Source organism: Sus scrofa, chromosome 1 (assembly GCF_054392235.1).
Source record: "Sus scrofa isolate SSC_HxYL_T2T_F1_AM1 chromosome 1, Sscrofa_HxYL_maternal_Yorkshire_Landrace_v2.0, whole genome shotgun sequence".
NCBI lineage: Eukaryota > Metazoa > Chordata > Mammalia > Artiodactyla > Suidae > Sus > Sus scrofa.
Window position 1 is genome coordinate 56351516 of NC_139383.1, and position 20741 is coordinate 56372256.

Consider the following 20741-nt stretch of genomic DNA (forward strand, 5'->3'; position numbering starts at 1 on the left):
AGAGCAGATGTTGGAAAGGAGCTCAGATGTTGCTCATGAGTTCAGGTGGCCCAGACTTTGGGATAACTTAATTTGGAGTCTGTTTCCAGAGTTACATTTGCCTGACAATGCAAAGTACTCTAAAGGGTAAACCTGGGAGGCAAAGCCTGGAATAGGGTCTTTGTTCTGGGGCTTTTACATCTCTTAAGTCATTAATACTTTATCAACTGCCTGTGGAATAAGAAATGTTTGGGTAGGCTGGTTCTAGCAAAAAGTGTCTTTTCCCTTCAGACAGGTCTCAGCAGAGCTGCCATTTCCAGCTGACTCCAAGAGGCACGACGGAGTGCCAGATTGTCATTTAGTTTAACTCCATGGAAATGAGGCAAGGGAATCTGACCATGACTAAACCTTCATATTCGGCAAAAGAACACAGGGCAATCAAGGTGGGCTGCTGCTGTCCTAGGAAGACAGACTGTTGCTGGGTTTATGAGATGTGCTAGGCAGGGAGAAAGGAAGTACACAGGAGCACAGAGGTGACAAAACTCTTACAATTCCTTCATTCAGGCCTTTCCTTGTGCCAGAACTGAAGCACTTCCTTTAAGGAAGCTTCCCCAAAGACAGCTGTGGCTAGCTTTCATCACCAAGGAAAGGAAAACAGAAAAACTGACCCACCAGCCCCTGGAAGCATGACCACAACTCTCCAAAGAGAATTAGCTCAGTTGACTCTTCTAGCTGTTTTCCTTGTCTGATTTCTGTGTGGGTGTTGTATTCGCGCGCGCGCGCACACACACACACACACCTCTTCATCCTATAGGTATTACAGTTCTGCTAAGTTGCCTCACACAGGACTTAGAAGGAAAAAAAAATGTCTCCAAATAAACTGAGCTCTCTCTCTCCTCATCCTCCCTTCTTACCTCCCTCCCTCTAGTTAATTCTTAAATGGCCTAGTTTGAAGGAACTCACTTTAAAAGGTAAACTTATTTAGTGTAATAACAGCAAAACTTTTTTTTCCATTGGTAAAATATCTTCTCAAGTCCATTATAAAAGCACATTTTAGCATATGAGAAAAAATGCTCAATACCACTAGTTATTAGAGAAATGCAAATCAAAACTAAAATGAGGGACCACCTCACACCTGTCAGAATGGCCATCATTAACAAGTCAACAAATGACAAATGCTGGAGAGGGTGTGGAGTAAAAGGTACCCTCTTCCACTGTTGGTGGGAATGTAAATTGGTACAACCACTATGAAAAACAATATGGAGGTACTGTACCTCAGGAAACTAAATATACAGCTATCATATGATCCAGCAATTCCACTGCTAGGCATATATCCAGACAAAACTTTCATTGAAAAGAATACAGGCACTTCCTCATGTTCATAGCAGCACTATTCACAATAGCCAAGACATGGAAACAACCTAAATGCCCATCCATGGGTGAATGGATTAAGAAGATGTGGTACATATATAAGATGGAGTATTAACCATAAAAAAAATACAAACTAATGCCTTTGCAGCAACATGGGTGGATCTAGAGACTGTCATTCTAAGTGAGGTAAGCCAGAAAGAAAAAGACAAATACCATATGATATCACATATCTGTGGAATCTAAAATATGGAATAGAAGATCCTACCTAAAAATAAACAAACAAACAAATCATGGCCAAGAAGAGCAGACTTGGGATTCCCAAGGGGGGAAGGGGAGGGAGTAGGATGGATGGGCATTTTGGGGTTTTTTTGGGTGCAAACTGTTATATTCGGAATGGATGGGCAATAGGATCCTACTGTAAAGCACAGGGAAATGTATGTTATTAGGTCACTTTGTTGTACAACAGAACTTGATGAAACACTGTAAATCAGCTATACTTTAATAATAATCAATTAAAAAATTAAAAACAAACAAAAAAACACATTGTATATATCAGTCTTTAAAAAAAATTTTTTTTTCTTATAGGATAGTTGATTTACAATGTTTCTTCAGTCTCCGTTGTACAACAAAGTGACCCAATCACACACACTTCCCTGTGCTGTACAGTAGGGCCCCGTTGCTCATCCATTCCAAATATAACAGTTTGCATCCCAAAACCCCAAACTGCCCACATCCCATTCCCTCCCCCCTCTCCCCAGGGATATGTCAGTCTTGCAGAGAGATGTTAAAATTTCATGGCCTCCCCAAGACATCTTTGCTAGTCTTCTCACATTTACTAGAGTATGAGCAACATGTGTTACCATGTGGACCTGATCATCATATGCACCTAGTCCCCAAGGTGTAGAATGTGGTTCTAGTTTTCATGGGCTAGATTTTAAATTTCCAGAAATCCTCCTGCTCACAGTCCAATTCCTATTAAGCACCAATTTAATTTCTTTCAGGTCTCAGGCCTGTGGCTTCTTGCTAATTTGCCAGGCTGCTTGCGGTATATTGATTGAGCAGTTCTATGCTTATGGACTTTTCAACTAACAGCAAATTTATATTTATTAGTTAGCGCAATGGGATAAGAATACTCAGCATGTATCCCAAGTTTCAGTTTAGCACTTTATTTTGCAAACTCTTTTACGTTGTTATTTTTATAAATTATTTCTCACGATAGTCCTAGGAGACGGGCTAGTGCTGTTGTCTGGAAACTGTCTGGGTTTTAGAAAGGGTACACGATGTGTCCTCAGACAGCAGCAGAGCCAAGATTAGAATTCACAGTTCCTGGGGCTCAGGCAGCCAGGCCTTGTTGCCCGTCTGATGTGTCCGCCCCCTTCCTTTAATTATATTAAGTTTTGGTGCCAGTGCAGAGTCACAGATTAAGATAAAAATCACACAGTGTGAATGGAAATGCAGTCCAGTCTGTAAAGGCAAAGCCCAGCATTCAGCGGCCTGAGTGGGACCTCAGTGGAGGTGGAAGTGTCCATCCTCCAGAGTCCCCGAGACAAAGGGCTCCCCCAGAAGCTATTGCTTGTCCTTATCTGAGTCAGGCTGTTCGAACTGGAAAATCATTTAGTTCAACCCTTTGTTTTAGAGAGAGAGAAAGTCAGGTCTGGAGAGGTTGACTTGTCCAGGGCCTCAGGACAAAATCGGGTCAGGATCAGGGAAAGAATGCAGGTCTAGACACTGGCACTCTGCCCCCTAGACCTTCCTGTGTCTCAAGACTGGCTCCAAGCCACTGTCCACGGAGTTAGAAAGTGAAGGGAGGTATCAGTCAGTGGCCACGAAACATGAGTTTGGGGTGTCTCCTGGTTCAGGTGAAGCCCAGAGTTTGACCAAACTTGAGGGTGAGATTAAAGTCAGAGAATAGATGAGTAATGTTCTCTCTCTCCATGTCATCAAGTAACATTATTTGTTGTGTAACTGAAATTAGGTCTATAAAACTCAGAATGAATTGGAGACTTCAGATGTTACTGCAGACCGCTAAACCAAACCAATTACCCAGGCCCCCAGTGGAATACTGTGGTCTGAATGTGAGGGACAGTAATTTGTTATCAAAGCAAATTCTGTTGTCTTCATATTGCTAATGTGTAAAAATGATAAATGAGAAAACCCACGTTAGAAAAGATAAATCTATGTAATATACACTATTGAAAACATATTCTGGGAACCAGGGTTTCCCACACACCGCTCATTCACATACAACTGTCACCATTTTTACCATATTTTTGTTTGATTTTTAATATAAATAAATGATAAGAGGAATTCGGATGTAACCGTGAAGTCAGTAGTCACAGAGCCAATGCATGAGTGGGAACTTAAAGGACCCCAGGTCCAGTGCTCTATGACAGAGGGTTGCCCTATAAAAGTGAGGATATTATTTCCTGCTAACGACCCTAATAAACAAGAAACATGAATTGTAATAAACAATTTCTACTACCAGTGCAATATAAATATTTCCCTAGTTAATGAGATTGCAAAAATTTATCTTCACTCTATGGATACTGTGGGGTTTTTTTTTTAATTATAATTATAAATGGATAAAGACTAACCTGACCCAAACACAGGATCTGACATCTAAGAACTATAAAACCAACCATACCCTCTAGTAAGCATGTTTATAGGAGCTAATACTAACAATCCAAAGAAATAAATCAATGACCTAACACCTCCTCCTTGAACCTGTGGCCCCTTTCTGCCTGTTCCTGTAATGTGCTATCAGTTGGTGAGCTGGACGGGACACTGGTTCACCAGCCTGCTGTGTGTGGGAGGATGACTTCTTTCCCCTCTTGGTGTCTCTGTTGACCCTTCAGGAGGTCATTTGAGGCTGCAAGTTCAGCCTCAAATGGCTTTTAACACCTACGTTTCATCCTAGAATCTCTCTCACGTCTAGCAGTAATGAAGCAATTGTGAATCCTGCAATAAATCTGAGTCAAAGTAAAGCCAATGCTCCTTTCCCTTCAGTGAGTACAGAGTGTACTGGGGTTCAGACAGATGAGGAAGTTTTTGTGCAGTGCCCTGATCGGAGGAAGACTGGAGGCTCCATCCTCTGGCATAGAGCATCTCTAAATGCTTTCCCTGTGCTTATTGCCATTTGCTTTAGAATTCTGATTGCCAAGGATTTTAAGCTTTGTCCATGAATTTCTAATCCTTTCTTTCAAAGTTCCTGCTTCAGTAGATGTCTGACTTTTTATGCACTTTGAATTAATTTGACGCTGGCTAAAGAAAAAAAAAAAAGGTGTATACCTACTAAGTACCAAACATAGCATTAGACTCTAGGGGTCTTACGATAAATAGGACATGGGTTTTTACTTTCAATAAACTTTTATTGCTTTTTCTTTTTAGGTTAATTTAGAATGCCTTTGGATTACCTTATTACTCTATTTTATTTATGGTATTTATGAGTAATGGATAGAACTGTATTTATTTATTTACATGCTTATTGTCAATTTCCCCAACCAAAGTGAAGGTCCATAAGGCATGGATCTAGTCTGCTTTGATTACAACTATTGGACCTGAAATATGCCTGACTCACTGTAGGCATCCATAAAGAATGAGTAATCTACAGCCAGCCAACATTAGTTCAGTGCACTGAATAAGTCTGAGTGGTCTGAGGACATTACATCCTTTTTCCTCTAAGAACACAATTCTAATGACTGAGTTCAGAGGAATGGACATGAGCTCCCCTTGTACACTTTTGTTTTCTTAGAAGAGATTTGGGGCTATCTGTTGAAACCCATCTGAAGCTGCCAGGTTCTAATGGTTGGAGTGATTTCCACAAATTCTCAGAGGAGTAAAATGCTTTCCCAAGAATCCTTCAGACTTAGTTCACTTGGGCTGCTTTAACAGAATACCATAGACAGGGTGGCTTAAACAAATATTTATGTCTCACACTTCTGGAGGTTTGGAAGTCCAAGATTAAGGTGTCTGCAGATTCAGTGTCTGCCGAGAGCCTGCTTCCTGGTTTGTGGGTCCTTTTCACTGTGTCCTCACATAGTGGAAGGAACAACAGAGCTCTCTGGAGCCTCTTTTATAAGGGCATTCATCCCAACCATGAGGGCTCCACCCTCATGACCTAATCACCTTCCAAAACCCTTGCCTCCCATTATCCCAAATCACATTGGGGTTTAGGTTTCAACATATAAATTTGGTCTTTTTTTTTTTTTTTTTTTTTTTTTGGCTATGCCCAGAGCATGCAGAAGTTCCTGGGCCAAGGGTCCAACCTGTGCCACAGTGGAGACATGAGCCACAGCAGTGACAACACTGGATCCCTAACCATTAGGCCTCCAGGAAACTCCCCAACATAGAAATTTTGTAGAGACCCAAACATTCAGTCAGTTGCACACTTTGTTCCAGGTCCTTGAGTTGAAAAAATAGAAAACATTTTCATGTGGGTTCCATACCAACTCTTTATAACCCAATATCCAAAGACATCTGCTGCAACACTTTTACCTTGAATAACACAGAATTTAAACAACTCACCAAGTGGCTCTTGTGGAAAATGTCTCCAAAGGTGATCTTTACAATTTTGAGAAATTCTACAGTTAGAACTGGCCTCCACCTTGCACATGACTTTTGTGGTAAAAATCCTGTCTCCTGAGGCACCTTCTCTTCACCCTCTGAGGAAGATTCATCTCCTCCTGATTTATGGTATTGGAGTAAAAAAAAGCATCTGGTATTGACTGTTGTGATTATATACTTCTGGACCTTTGATTTAGAGCCTTGCACACAGAATATGCATGTGCACACTTGTGGGCATGCATGCTTGTGTAGGTGGGTGGAGGACTGGGGGCTGGCCCTTGGCAGAATTTGAAACTGTACTGTGGTTGTCCTGTGCTTGGCTGACCCAGGGGGTGAGCAGACTCTGCTTTCACGATGGCTTTGACTGCTGAGAATGTTATCGTTGAGTTTTACTAACCATGCCCTTTTCTCCGAGTGTTAAATGTGTCAGATTTGGTGTAGTTAAAGAGGCACTCATAGGCATTTTCTTAAGGTCTCTGCATATAAGACGGTTCCGTAGCATGTCATACAAAGAATTTCCCAAGTTTCAGTGTTGACAGATGGTGCCGCTCTGCAGTAGAAGCAGCAGTGGCCTCACGAGACTATTGATTTTGTTTGCAAGATATAAATCCCTCAACAGTGACTGATGGGCTGGTGAAAAGTGCTTCTTTAATAATTCAATAATTTCATTAAAAGAGCCAGTCCTAAGTGAAACAGAAGTGGAGCGAGGCCCGACTATGGACTGCACTGAAGTCTTGTGTGAAAAAGAAGACCCTGGTTTCCTTGTTCTTGTTTATGTATGTTGTTGGCTTCAAGATAAAGTGAGTCTTTCCGTGGATGAATTCTGAGAAATAGGGCAAGTGACATCAGTTCTTCGGTGTGTCTTGGAGGAGCCGTTTTAAGCTGTATCTGCCCAAATTCAAGGCAACAGCTTGGTTCTTTTGCTTCAGAGGTAGACTTGAACATTGATCCATTTTGCCTGCTGCTTTCTTTTTTCTTAGCAGGCCCTCATTTCAATAGAAAATGGACTGTGTGTAGGCAGTAGACGCCAAGATGAGTCCAACACAGAACTTTAAATTAACCAAAGAATGACAGTCAAGAATGACATATTAATTGAAGTCTTCTTCCTCTGATGTACCTGAAGCAAGAAACAGCAAAAACTCTAAGAAAAAGTAAACAACATGGAACTAAATCATGAAAACTCCTGCAGACACAACTAACATTGACCCAAGTGTGTCTTCCTGCATTTTTATATTTATTATCCTAAGCAAGACAAAGTCCTATAGAATCAACTAGATTTATTTTATCTTGATTTACTTCAGAAGAGATTTAGAACTGCAGCAAATTCATGCATTATGCTTATTTTTATATAGGCATTATAAACTGTTCCGTGTATTTTGTTATCTGATTAGGGACACCTAGATCATCAAAAAATACTTCTTAAAGTAATATCATTAAGAGTTGTAGAGTAGGGAGTTCCTGTTGTGACTCAGCAGAAACGAATCTGACTAGCATCCATGAGGATGCAGGTTTGATCCCTGGCCTCGCTCAGTAGGTTAAGGATCCCGTGTTGCTGTGGCTCTGACATAGGCCAGTGGCTATAGCTGTGATTTGACCACTTGCCTGGGAACCTCCATATGCCATGGATGCGGCCCTAAAAAAAGACCAAAAAAAAAAAAAAAAAAGAGTTGTAGAGTAAATGCATGTACACTTTATTCTTTTAGGTATGTATCAGAAAAAACAATTTTGATATGCTAATGGATTCTAATGGGCAAGTAGCTATTAATTAAATAAATAACCCATTAGACTGAGAAAGGAAATGTCAATACAAGGACAGCCTACTAACATTGTTGGAGAATGGTAATTAATTTATCTTTAGCAGTGACACAGATATTTGTATTTCATCTTGTAGATAGCTGTGTCAGCTGCACCCAGTTAATTAAATTAAACCAGCAATTATTTAGTACATTTCTACAGTTTGCACAGTAAAAACTTGGAATAAAACACAAAAAAGTAGAAAACAGGGTCTAGCTTCTCAGAGAAAATACAGTATAGTTGGGAGAAGCAAGACATAAATAGGTTTTAAATATAATGGCTGTATGTGCTAACATATTAAGAATGTTTTCAGGCATCACATCATCAATAATCTACCATTTTTATCATCATCCATCATGATTTACTCTCCTTCATTGAGGAGTGCTAGGTAGGGGAAAATAGTGCTGGGATAGGGCCCTGGAATATCAAGAAGGTGTAAATTCTAGCCTCTGCACAGGAAACCAATGATTTAATTTGGCAGATTGATTGCTAAATGAGTCTCTGCCAATGCAGAAAGTCCCAAGCATGGGAAAGGGAGAGAGAGTGAGCAAGCAAGGATTTCTGACAAGTTTGCAAAGGAGGAGAGCTTGAAAACTTGAAGTATAGATAGCACAGAACTAAACAAAGGAGGAGGAGCTGTTGGCTCAGGTGGGGACAAAGGCAGGAGCCAGCATCATCATGGGGTGTTGAAGGGGAGATGGGAGAAGAGATTTATGTAACTGGGATGATGATTTGTAGATTCTGAGGATTGAAGAATTTGGACTCAGTCATCCTGGGGAGAGTAACAGCATTAGAGTGGTCTCAGGAAGATTGATCAGATGGAAGAGCATCAGATGGATCTGTGGCAGGGAGCAGAGGCTGGAGGAAGCAAGACTGGCTGGGAGGCCCTTGTGAGGGGTTGAAACAGCTGCATGCCTTCCTACACCAGATCTCAGAGTCGCTCAGGGATAGGACAAGTATCTTGCCTTTCATTTGTTTCCTGATACACTCAGTGCAGAATGTACAATGCAATGTAATAACCCTTTGTAGGACCACTAACTTATGAGCTATCTAAAGACAGGCGCCATCCTTTGCCATTGATAACTGTATTTGGCCTCCCGGAAAAAGAGCGCCTCATGAATAAAACAAGTTAAAGAATCTAAGGAGCTGGAGCAGAGGTCATTCCATAGTGAAGTGATAAATTCTGTTACTATCAGAGCCTAGTCTCAAGCAATCATTATTGAATTACCCGGTAATAACAACTGGGGGGGAACAAAATACGCAGCCTAAGCACAATGTAAATGCAAATTACTAGCTTCCTGGAGATCCGATCAAAGAAAACTTAGGTTTTAATTAAACTGTGACCAAGTTAATTGAGAGTTACCGTATTGTGTGATAGATAATTATCAGCCAGAATGGTATTTCTTTTGCTGCAGCATCCTTTTTTTTTTTTTTTTTTTTTAATCTCCTTTTCCTTCTCTGAAAATGCAGGAGTCCCTTTAGCCTTTTGGTTACAGTTATAGGCCAAAGAATTATGTTAGCCGAATGTATTAAACATTAATTTAACAGAAGCCCAATACTGGAAGCCTGATTTTTCCCTCTAATTATATTGCAAATTCTCGAGATCAGTTTGACAGCAGTACATCTATTTTTTACCATGAGCTTTTTATAAAATGTGGTAATAATAGTAACTAATGATGGTAACGATAATGATACCTGTCATTTTTCCCCATAGTCGCAGGATCGTTTTGTGCTGAGTGTTCACAACTGAGTCATAACTGTCTGTGTTAAAGGATTGTTCCTAGGTTTTATTTATCTGGTTCAGCAAATATAGAAGCCTTTTAATTCAATTGGGTTCTTGGCTGATTTGTCTCTCACTGTGATTAATCAATGGGAACTAGGGGCCCAATTCACATTTTCACTGAAGTCGATAGAAATGTTGAGGGCGGCTGTGGTTGTTTAGAAGGGGATAAAGTGGGGTCACTGACTTAGAGATCATATCTTCTTATTTTTGTCCCTTAACTTTATTTTCCCTGGCAGGCTTTCTGGTAACTGATTCTCCCGCTCATAAACGCCTACAGGGAGCAGAGAGGTACGTAGCCATTTCTCTTCAGTAGACAATTTCCATTAATTTTGCTATTTCTTATCAACAAATGATATATACCCAAAGGTGATCTAAGTGCAGGTAAATGATCAGCAGTTTGTTTCACTTCATATCTAACACTTTCTCAAAAGCCCTTGTGACTGATGTCTAAGAGATGTTTAATAGAGGTCTAAAGTGGAAAGAGGAGTTCCCGTCGTGGCGCAGTGGTTAACGAATCCGACTAGGAACCATGAGGTTGCGGGTTCGGTCCCTGCCCTTGCTCAGTGGGTTAACGATCCGGCGTTGCCGTGAGCTGTGGTGTAGGTTGCAGACGCGGCTTGGATCCCATGTTGCTGTGGCTCTGGCGTAGGCTGGTGGCTACAGCTCCGATTCAACCCCTAGCCTGGGAACCTCCATGTGCCGCGGGAGCGGCCGAAGAAATAGCAACAACAACAACAACAAAAAGACAAAAGACAAAAAAAAAAAAAAAAAAATTAAAGTGGAAAGAAACTTTGGGGGCTAGGGTGTTTACCTTTGTCCTCGCCTCCCCCATCTAGCCTTAGACATGGGGGTATTAATTCTCTTCTTCAAGGTGTCCAGGCTGGACGATCCTGCAACAAACTCTAGGAAATCCATTTCAATATCAATTTCCCTCATGGCCAGGAGGAGTCATTTGGCTCATATATAATCTCCTCTGTGTTGAAAGCCCTTAGTGACCCTGTGTCTTCCCTCAGCAGGGTGGAGGGTATTCTGTCAAAATGCCATGATGGATGATATGCTTGATGACCTTCTGGACTTTTTGCAGGGCAGGGAAAGTAGAATGACGGGTGGCAAATAGGCAGAGGGGGATACTCCTATTTGCCGTGCCTGCAGTAGGAGGAAAGTTCTGGAAGGAGATGTTGAGTAAGACTCCCTCTTCCTCCTGCTTCCCCCTCCCAGACCTTCACGGCCGCTCCCTCCCTTCAGCGAAGCTGTTGGTGACACTGGAATTGGGGGCTGTGCTAGTAGCAAGGGACTGTATCCACTTTGAGAGCTTACAGAAGGAGAAACCATTTAGGGAAAGAAGGCAAATCTCTCCTCTGGGTTCAGGAGTTGCCATTTTCAGGACTCATACCTCGTTCTTGCCTGTGGTAACTTCTGTGACACAGACATGATACCAGTTAGGGTACATTTTGTGTTCAATACTGTGGGCATTTTTCTCATGAGAGTATCCACTCCACTCTGCCAGAAAAAAAAAATAAAGATAAAAAAAGAACTCTAATATACGGCACAAATGAACCTTTCCACAGAAAAGAAAATCATGGACTTGGAGAATAGACTTGTGGTTGCCAAGGGGGAGGGGGAGAGAGTGGGATGGATGGGGAGCTTGGGGTTAATAGATGCAGACGATTGCCTTTGGAATGGATTAGCAATGAGATCCTGCTGTGTAGCACTGGGAACTATGTCTAGTCACCTATGATGGTGCATGATAATGTGAGAAAAAAGAATGTATACATGTATGAGTAACTGGGTCACCTTGCTGTACAGTAGGAAAAAAAATAATGTATTGGGGAAATTAAAAAAAAAAAGAACTCATTACATTTAAAGAGACTCAGTAAGAGGCTGTGACAACAGAGTCAAGTGTTGTCTTACTTGGAAACTGCTCAGATGAGGGCCAGTTTCTCTTCACTGCCAAGGGGCACTGCTTACCAAAGTCACCCCCGTGACAAAGGCTTTCATTCTGTCCAGAAGTGACCTCAGAATCATAGACAGCGGAGGGTTGCAGGCAATGCTCTGTAGCCAGAGCCCAGTTTGGATCTGCAATATGTCTTTGCAAGAAACATCACCACCATCAAATCATGAACACAGCATATTTTAAGTTATTATAAAGTTTACAAACTTCCATGCTTGTGCTGTCTTACACTGATGTTCTGTGAGGCCCCCTCACTATAGTGTATTGTGTGTCCTGTCTTCCCAGCTGGGTTGAAAGCCAGATCACACCAGTCCTTGGAATCCCCAGCACCTGACGGGGTATGTGGAAATGACTAGGCACTGGATAAACAATTGAGCAATGAATAAATAGACAAACTGCCTTCTTTCTAATAGATTTCCCCAGAAAGACTAGTTGATCCTTCTTTGTAAGAGTTTTACTCTACTCATTTCTTAAAGAAAAAGCAAAAAGGGGAAAAAAAGTATGAGTTTCATTCCAGACCATTTCTAATGAAGGTCATGGCAATTTATGGACCAAGAAAGGCAAGACGGTGGGATAAAAAATAACCCATAATGAAAAGAAAATAATGAACCTCTCTGGGATTGGGGTGGGGGGCTTTTATATAGATTGGTGTCTCTTGGGCACTTATGAGACAGTATTCGGGAGGGTTGCTGAGAGGGTCTAGAAAGAAGCTCATTTAACTGTTTGGTGTGCAGGAGGCTAGGGATGTGGGGGACAAGTCAAACCAAGGGGAAAATGCAAATGAAGATCACGTTTCCTTGAACACATTCTATAGCTCCTCATTTCTCTGGCCAGCTTATACTTAACGGCAGTTTTCTCTCTGGACCAATATGTCATTTATTTTAGTTCTACTAAGTCACACACTACTGGAATGCAATTGGTATTCTTACCGACTGAGAACCATCTGCTCTTTTCTAGACAACAGCTATTCTGTTCCGTCTCTCTCCACCTCCTGCTTCTTTCAGTTTTCTCATATATTTTCAATCGTATGCATTCTTTTCTCTATGAATAGGAGAGAGTAAACGCCTGAGGAATTAGCTCTTCGGATACATTTTTTCCCCCTCAGGCATTGGAATTTTAAATTGTTGTTTGTTCCCTTTCAGAGTCTTGATCTTCTATATGTAAAATAAAATGTTTGTCTGTACTACTGGCAAAGGCAAATGTAGCCTTCCGGAAAGATTTTCTATGTTCCTTAGATAAACCATGAATCACTTTTTAACTGCTGACCATTGAATGTCATAATATTTCCTCTATTTCTCAAACAATCAAGGAAAAAAAGGTAAATAGTTTCCAGAGAAACTGACAGGTAGCAGATGAGGAAAATCAAGGGGTTTTATGTAAACTTACTCTCCTCTCTGCTCTAAGAGCCCAAGGAGAGGCTCCTTGCAAAGTTCAAGGCATTTTCAGCTTGAACTTTGGAGACACAAATGCATTCCTGGGCTGCTGGTGTTTCCCTGGAGTTTGTGGCTTTGACCCCCATGTTCAAGTTTCTTTTCTCATTTACTTGTCTGTATCCTTTAGAGAAAACTGTGAGAATGTAAGGTAATGGGGTATGGGTTCAAATCCAACTCCATGGCGAGTTATAAACCTCTCTGAACATGAGTTTCCTCATCTGTGAGGAGCAACTAATACCTCTTTCACACAGGTGTTAGGAAGACAAACTGAGACAGCATTTGGGATACCTTGGGATCAGCTGCTATTCAATAAATGTCAGTTGCATTTAATCTGCAATTATTAAAGTGAAGTCCAGAAATGAAATCATAATCTGGGTAATTCATCCTTGAATCAATTATTTGGATTCCTTGCATGAAGAGAAAGTCTCAGGATTCAATTAGCTGCATAATTATTCAATTCTGCTCTCTATCTTCTAAACAAGCTTAAAATTTAATGGGCAATCACATTCTCTCCATAGGAAAATACTTGCAGGGAAAAAGGGGTTAAGGACTGCCTTTCCTATTTTATCCAAAGATTTTTTTTAAATGACTCTATTAGAATCTAAAGTAACATGTCAGCCCCACATCAAAATAAACCTGCTATTATTATCCAAAATTCTCTGGGTTTATTAAGATGTTATGAATTTAATTAGTAGAATTTCTATCACCTCTCACTCTATTTGCAGTGACCAAAGCATAAAACCATTGTTAAAGCCATCTACTAATCAATTTGCTCTTCTACTTTTTGGTAATTGGGTTTCCTAGATGAAAGAGTATATCAACTTTAAACCTTTTCTATTCAAGTAAAGCTTTCCTTTTACTAGCCAGGACTCTTTATGCCATTCTGTATTGACCATCTGTGCTTATAATGTTAATCATTAAAATAATTAAAAATTTTTGAATAGCATGTTTCAGTTTTCAGACTCTTTAAAGTCTTTATAGCCTAATAATTCTTGGCATCATCTAAAGCCCTATGTAATCTTATAAATGAGCATTTTAATTTTGATATATAGATTTGCTATTAACTTATTAATGACATAAAGGTGAATTAAAAAAAATCCCCCTACCCTCCCAGAATCCATCATCCATAATATATCACCTAGTTTCCTGGAATGCAAACAAGTTTCCCTTTGGCCTAATTTCATTATTTCATCAATTTTAGGTATCATGATCCATAGAAATTAAATCCACTTGGTTTAAATCAATAAAATGTCATATAGCTGCTGTCAGATTTTCTTTCAAAATGGCATCTTTTATATTAAAAATTTAACTGTTACACACACACACACACACATTTGCCATGCCTGCGGCATGTGGAGGTTTCCCGGGCCAGGGATTGAACCCATGCCACAGCACTGACCCAAGCTGCTGCAGTGACAATGCTAGATCCTTAACCTGCTGTGCCATTAGAGAACTCCTAAGTGGTATATTTTTATATCTTTGCTTTTCCCCATGGTTATCATAAAATATCTCTTGAGATCCAACACTGCAGTCTTTTAGAGGCCCCGGGGGGAGGGGGGAATAACACTCAAATGAGGTAATTCAAAGAGTTTTAATAAATGGACTCATAAAAGAGTGTAGGCAGGGCCATAGCAAACAGGAAAGTATGGGAATGCCTTCTGAGCTAGAGCCAGACAGTCCTAGGCAGGAGGGAACAAGGCGGGGAAGCAGTCTTTGGAACCTGAAGAGAATGACTGACTGACTACGACAGGACTGACTGACAAGAGGTAGGTCTTTATTGGGGACAAAGTCAATCCAAGACAACCTTGCAGGGAGGGAGCTGGGGTGTATATACCCAAATCCATTCCCCTCCTGCCCTTCCAACTCCTAATGGGAGTCCCCACTGCCCAAGCCCAACTGGAAGCCAGAGGCAGGAGTGCCTTTCGGTGCAGCTCAGACAAGTCAGGCTTCCGTGGCACAAAAGTAAAACACAGAGTGGTGGAGCATGACTCTGAAGGGGCCAAGGGCAAATATCAGGTACAGGTCATAAGCACATAGGTCTCAAACACTTCTTACCTGTGAGCTTTTAAATTCTACTCATTTCAGTGGAAAAAAAAAATTTCATCCATTAGGTGAAAGTCACTCTATTGGCTTCTGAGGATATGAAGATAAATAATCAGGGCTGGATAAGGGTGAGGCAAGGCACCTGGAGGTACTTGCATGAACTCGAGATTGAGTGCCTCCTTGTTTTCCACCCAAAGTGCTTGAACTGCTTCAACCCAGACTAAGCCCTATAACTGAGACCCCATCTTTGCCTTCAAAACGTTTTCAGTATAGTCAAACACACATGAATAAAAAGAATTATAACATGAAAAGTTTCAACTGCATGAGCCATGCTTAAAGGATAAGAAGTATTATGAAAGCCCACGTGCCAAAACACTAAATCCCAATTCCTGGGGTCTGGTACCTCTCCTCTGAAGGAAGGTTGTCTAAGCTAGGTCTTGAAGGACAAGTTAGATTATGAGAGATTAATTTTTTAATTTTTATTTGTATTTTATCTTTTTGATTTTTAGGGCTGCACCCATGGCATATGAAAGTTTCCAGGCTGGGGGTTGAATCGGAGCTACAACTGCCAGCCTAAGTCACAGCCATGTCATCATGGGATCTGAGCCTCATCTACAACCTACACCACAGCTCACGGCAATGCTGGATCCCAGATCCACTCAGCAAGGCCAGGGATGGAACCCACATCCTCATGGAAACTAGTCAGATTTGTTTCTGCTGCACCCCAGTGGGAACTCCCCATTGTGAGAGATTTATTTGTTCAACATTCACTTACTAAGCTTCTACTATGTGCTAAGTGCTGAATGAATGGTGCTTTGGTTACTCTCCTGCCTTTGGGTGGGAAGAAGAAGAAATATTGTGGTAACAGTGGGGCAGCAAGTCCTGTGGCCAGAACTGAAGGACAACATGGATATAACTACTGAGTTAATGAATCCCTGAAGCTGAAATAAATGGCATCAACAATGAGGACAGGGAGTTTTAGACAGACTAAAGCCATTCAAAGGTAATATGTTTGGGTTGCACAGGTGGCTGCTTGAAACTGAAGGTAAATGCACTGCCTGATTTACTGGTACAGAATCACTTTCTCCATCTGCACTCCCTAAGCCCTCCCTTTCCTTTGATCCTGAACTGAGCTGCTTTAAAAAGAAAGATGCTTGGGGCTGGAACAAGGTCTGCCTGCTCCAAGGGGGACTGGAGGCCATTCATACCCACGTGAGTACATTTGGAAACTTTGGGGAGAGGAAGACTTTGAAAATTGAAGTTCTATTGGATAAAGGCAACTAAGTCATTGTCCTATGAAGTCCTAATTGAAGGAATTTGGGCAGGATATACAGTGGGGAAGGGAAGTAAAGCATAACTCTGTGGATGGGTCTCTGTTCAAATCTTTTGCCCATTTAAAACAACATTTTACAAAAAATTTATGGCTGCACTGGTGGCATATGGAACTTCTCGAGCCAGGAACTGAATCCAAGCCACAGCTGTTATGCCACAGCTGTGGCAATGCTGGATCGTTTAACCCACTGCATCAGGGTGGGCATTGAATTCCTCTTTGGCCCATTTTTAAATTGGATTTTTTTGCCTTTTATATTATTGAGTTCAAGAGTTCTTTAGATAATCTGGGTACAACTTCTTTGTCAGGGATGTCTTGTGAGTATCTTCTCCCGATCCAACAGCACTTTTTACGTTGTTTTCATTTCAAAAGAGCTCCTCTAATAAATTATGTTTTGTTGAGGTCAAGACTACCGCTGTTCTTTCAAGGTTATGCTCACATTCTTTTGAGTCTCTTAAAAGAGCAGTGCATTTTATGTACATTCATTCCTATTTAATGCACTAGTGTTTACCAATGTCCATCTACCAAAATACTTTGGCCAGTCACTGACTTTTGGTGAATGCTTCTTAAATTGCCTATGGTTTCAGATCCCTGGCTTAGGTGAAAAATACTCGCTCACCACACTGAGGTGAAAGTCACATTAGCTGTGTGAGGCAAGGGCCGTCTTAGCCTACCCCAACATCGCTGTCCCTTTGCTCCTGATTCAACACAGGAGGCAATGTGCTTAGCTTCCTTGTAGCTAGGTGTGGTCTTGTGACCAGTCCCTGGAGAATAAGCTGTCACCTTCTTTGAGAAATTAATATTTCATTGTTGTTATCACTATCTTTAGGCTTCAGACAAATGCCAATGGTCGTACATATTGAAAGCTTTACCAGATGGAAGGTTTTTGTTCCTCCCTTTGTCCGTTTAGCTTTCTTTCCTCTCCTTTCCTTTTCCTTCCTACCTTTCCCGGCTCTCTCTTATTCTTTCCCATCGCTCTTCCCCCTTTCTCCAGAAGAAGAGCTTTATATTTTAGGGATAAGTTTACAACAGATAGACTATAAGTGGTCAGCTGGTCTTAAATGCCTTGAGGCTGGGGAGTGAGGCAGTAGGAAGTTTCATTCTGATGTAGAAGCTTTTGTCAGCTTCCATTCTAGGCTCATTTATACATCCTCTCTGGTACTTAACTTCATTTGCTTTTAATAATCTACTCTTCTGTGGTTTTGACTTTCCATTGCCTCCTACACATCTGTTTGGATTGATATTCTGCTGTTCGTCATGCAAGCATGATTTCACTTTGAAAATGATTTCCTTTTGATGGATGCTCTTGTTGTTCAGGCAAGCATGGTCTTGTGTTCTTAAGATTCTCTGTTAAGCTGGTCTCAGCACTCCCAAAAATCATCCCTCAGGGTCTCAGGCATTCACTCATACTAGCTCCACACTTCTTTGTAATTAAATGCCAAAAATGTTGCATTCCTTGGATTTATCTATATCAGGGCTTGGCAAACTACAGCTGGTGGGCAAAATCTGGTCTTGGCTTGTTTCTGCCTGGCCTGCGAGCTAAGACTGATTTTTATGTTTTTTAAGTATTGTAAAAGCAAACAAAACACAAAGCAGAAGATGTGAGAGGCTGTAGCCACAGAACCTAACATATTTACTAGGCTCTTAATTGAAAAAGCTTGCCTATGCCTGACCTATATGATTAATGAAGTTTCTGTCTATGTGACACCCACCTCATCACTGAAAACAAGTCATATGTCTTTCCAGGGCTGTTTTTGGTATAGTTTGACTTTAAGTATGAGCTGTGAAGACTATATAAAATGCACCTTAGGGAGATCCTGGGAATGATATCAGGAGTTAGGTAGTGATCTCCCAAGGCAGCCAAAACTAAGACTCAGTGAGAGATCGTGTATGATTGAGACACACCAGACAAACAATGGTTGTAAATACAAGCCCCCAAGTGAAAATACCAAGAATCAATGCTCCCAATTAATGTGAAGACTGAGCTGCTTTTCCTTTGGCCTTCTCCACAGCAAGAAGAGAGGCGTGGGGAGCTGTAGCTCCAAGGACTTATTTACCTGATGACAGGCAGTAATCCGCCCAAAAAACCTCAGAGGGAGGTCAACCAGCACGAAATTTCCCTCATTCATATCATTCACTATGCACACTGCTCATTATACAGTGGAAAGGAACACGCTGTGGTGTACTTGCCTTCTATATTATGACATCTGCAATCAACTTGAACACAACACTAGTTATTTTTACACTGAAAAACTTTGACCCTATGGTCTCCCTAGTGTACACATGCAGCAGGTTTTTCCTCACTCAACCATCTTCAACCATCTCTCTACCTTATGCCACATACCCCTTCCTGTGCCTCTACCCAGGTAGGTCCCCACCTGGAATGGCTCTCTCCTAATTCTGCTGATTGAAATTGTTCAGCCTTCAAGCCCTGACTCAAACACCTTTCCTCAGAAACCTTTCCAGATTCCCTCAGTCAGAACTCCTTCCTCTAGGCCCGAGGATTCCAATGGCCCTGGACCAATTTTAAGCTTGTTTCTTGGCCTGAGGCTTCCCCACCATGCAGAGAAGTATAAAACCCACCTGACACACCCAAATGTGTCACAGAACTTGGCTTGTGATTTCTGGTGACTGTTTTCCAACCCAACATCCAGAAGGACAGCAAGCTTCTTCAAGGTTTATCTAGACTAGTGGGGAGTTTTCCTGACCCCCTTTCCCTGGAGCAGGCAGTGCTTCAGGGTTCTGTCACGACCAAGGTCGAGTTAGGTTCCCAACATCATGGGGCCCAGGCTGAACTTCCTGTCCTTGAGGTGGCAGTCCTTAAGGCTTGAATCCTTTCCAATCCCTTTGGGCTGCTGCTACATCACACTGCCATTGCATACTGCTCTGGCTTTGGTTTCTTTGTGTCTGCTTCCTACATTTTTACCTTTCTTTTGTGCTAGGCTTGCATTGTGGTGTTGTCTTATGTTATCTAGTATCTCTGTGTTTTGGGAGCCTTGTGTAAGGACAATGATGCTGGAGGGAAGCCTGCTCACTCCAGCTCATTCTGCCATGTTGCCTGATGGTCTCAGAGCAGTATATGAAGTTCTGTTTAATTTTGGAAATGGTCATGATTATTCATTTCATTTCATTTGAGAGAATAGGAAGATGCTGAATATGCTACTTATGTAATATCACTACATCTCTAAATCTAGATGTGTAGGGGTCCCACACAATATTGTTTCTGAATTTTTCCATCTAAAGAAATAGATCCCACAAGTTCCCATTGTGGCTCAGTGGGTTTCAAACCCGACTAGTACCTATGAGCATGAGGGTTTGATCCCTGACCTTGCTCGTTGGGTTAAGGATCTGGTTGGATCACAGGCTTGGCTTGGATCCCAAATTGCTGTGGCTGTGGCTGGTGGCTGTAGCTCCAATCCGACCCTAGCCTAAGAACGGCCTCAGGTGTGGCCCTAAAAAAAGGCAAAAAATAAAAATAAAAATAAAAATAAAATAAAAAAAGAAGAAGAGGAAAAGAAATAGATCCTGGTGAGGAAAGGTTAAGATTAAGTGGCCAGAGATGACTGGGAGAAAAGGAACAGGCCAAGAGAAATTTCAGACTAATGAAAATAGTCAATGTCAATTACTTGGGCAGAAGGCACTTTGCCACAATGCAGATAACAAAGAATTCACTTAGTGGCATAGTCAACTCTATGCCAAATAATGTTTAAATTGCAATTTAGCACTCTGAGCCCATACTTTGAGCATTTTTCACATAACTAGAACTGTAAAACTAGTCAAAGAATGATTTATATTGAAAATAACTTGCATTTTAAAGGTTGAATCTTATTTTACAGTTTAATGGACTAACTACACAATTTCAGTTATGTCCACAATGGGGGAATAATATAAGACTAATGGCTAGAAGCCATATATAGCTGGACTTTATTTCTGAATTTGGATCTATAAAAAATTAAGGCAATTTGATCAATTAGTTGACAATGTTCACTCGATAGTGTTTCATATATATATATATTTATGTACATACATGTTCGTATGCACACACACATATACATTTAAAAAAACAAATGTCCTCTCTGAAGTTGTGGCTCCAAAAATGAATCTTTGATTTTATCCCTATAATATGCATGACTGAGAAAACACTGAATTAAATCTTTTTGATAGACAGGTTGTGTGTACTGCCAAGTCTCCATGAGAATAGATACTTAGTACCCCACTATGTCAGCAGGGAACATAAAAGTGGAACAAAAAACCAAAGGATGATGAACGCATCCCATTCTTTACCCTGCCTCATGGAGCCAGTGTTTTATAGTCAGATGGGGATTCAGAGATTGTGAGACACAACTTCATCTTTTTTACGTATGTGAAAGCCAGGCCGGAGAAAAGTGAAATGACTTGCTCAGGGTCACACAGCTGGAGGTGGGGCTGTAGCTGGAACCCAAGCCTCTCAGAAGCACATTCATTATTGGGATGATTTGAAGGGCTTTGTGGAAC

General features: G+C 41.1%; 2 protein-coding genes across 41 annotated transcripts in view; one reads left to right on the forward strand and one right to left on the reverse strand.

Moving 5' to 3' along the window:
- Nucleotides 1–20741, forward strand: part of SPACA1 (sperm acrosome associated 1) — a 302933-nt gene that overhangs the window by 244209 nt on the left and 37983 nt on the right. For 12 of the 23 annotated variants that reach the window (XM_084967606.1, XM_084966901.1, XM_084966759.1 and 9 more), the window contains one exon: nucleotides 9727–9778. The gene's annotated coding sequence lies outside the window, so the exon portion shown is untranslated. Of the gene's footprint in view, nucleotides 1–9726; nucleotides 9779–14480; nucleotides 14641–15942; nucleotides 16130–20741 lie in introns of those variants that run through there. The other 11 variants (XM_084967561.1, XM_084967358.1, XM_084967658.1 and 8 more) reach the window with 5 other exon arrangements.
- Nucleotides 1–20741, reverse strand: part of LOC146406095 (uncharacterized) — a 49158-nt gene that overhangs the window by 7760 nt on the left and 20657 nt on the right. For 4 of the 18 annotated variants that reach the window (XR_014805676.1, XR_014805674.1, XR_014805654.1 and 1 more), the window contains 5 exons: nucleotides 12371–12482; nucleotides 11459–11577; nucleotides 10884–10990; nucleotides 10302–10636; nucleotides 5875–7030 (listed from right to left, as the gene is read on the reverse strand). Coding sequence is in view for 4 of the 18 variants with exons in the window: in XM_084959855.1 (XP_084815981.1) it covers nucleotides 10344–10392; nucleotides 10884–10990; nucleotides 11459–11577; nucleotides 12371–12482 (387 nt within the window). In the remaining 14 variants the exon portion in view is untranslated. Of the gene's footprint in view, nucleotides 1–5783; nucleotides 7031–10301; nucleotides 10637–10883; nucleotides 10991–11458; nucleotides 11578–12370; nucleotides 12483–20741 lie in introns of those variants that run through there. The other 14 variants (XR_014805681.1, XR_014805682.1, XR_014805683.1 and 11 more) reach the window with 6 other exon arrangements.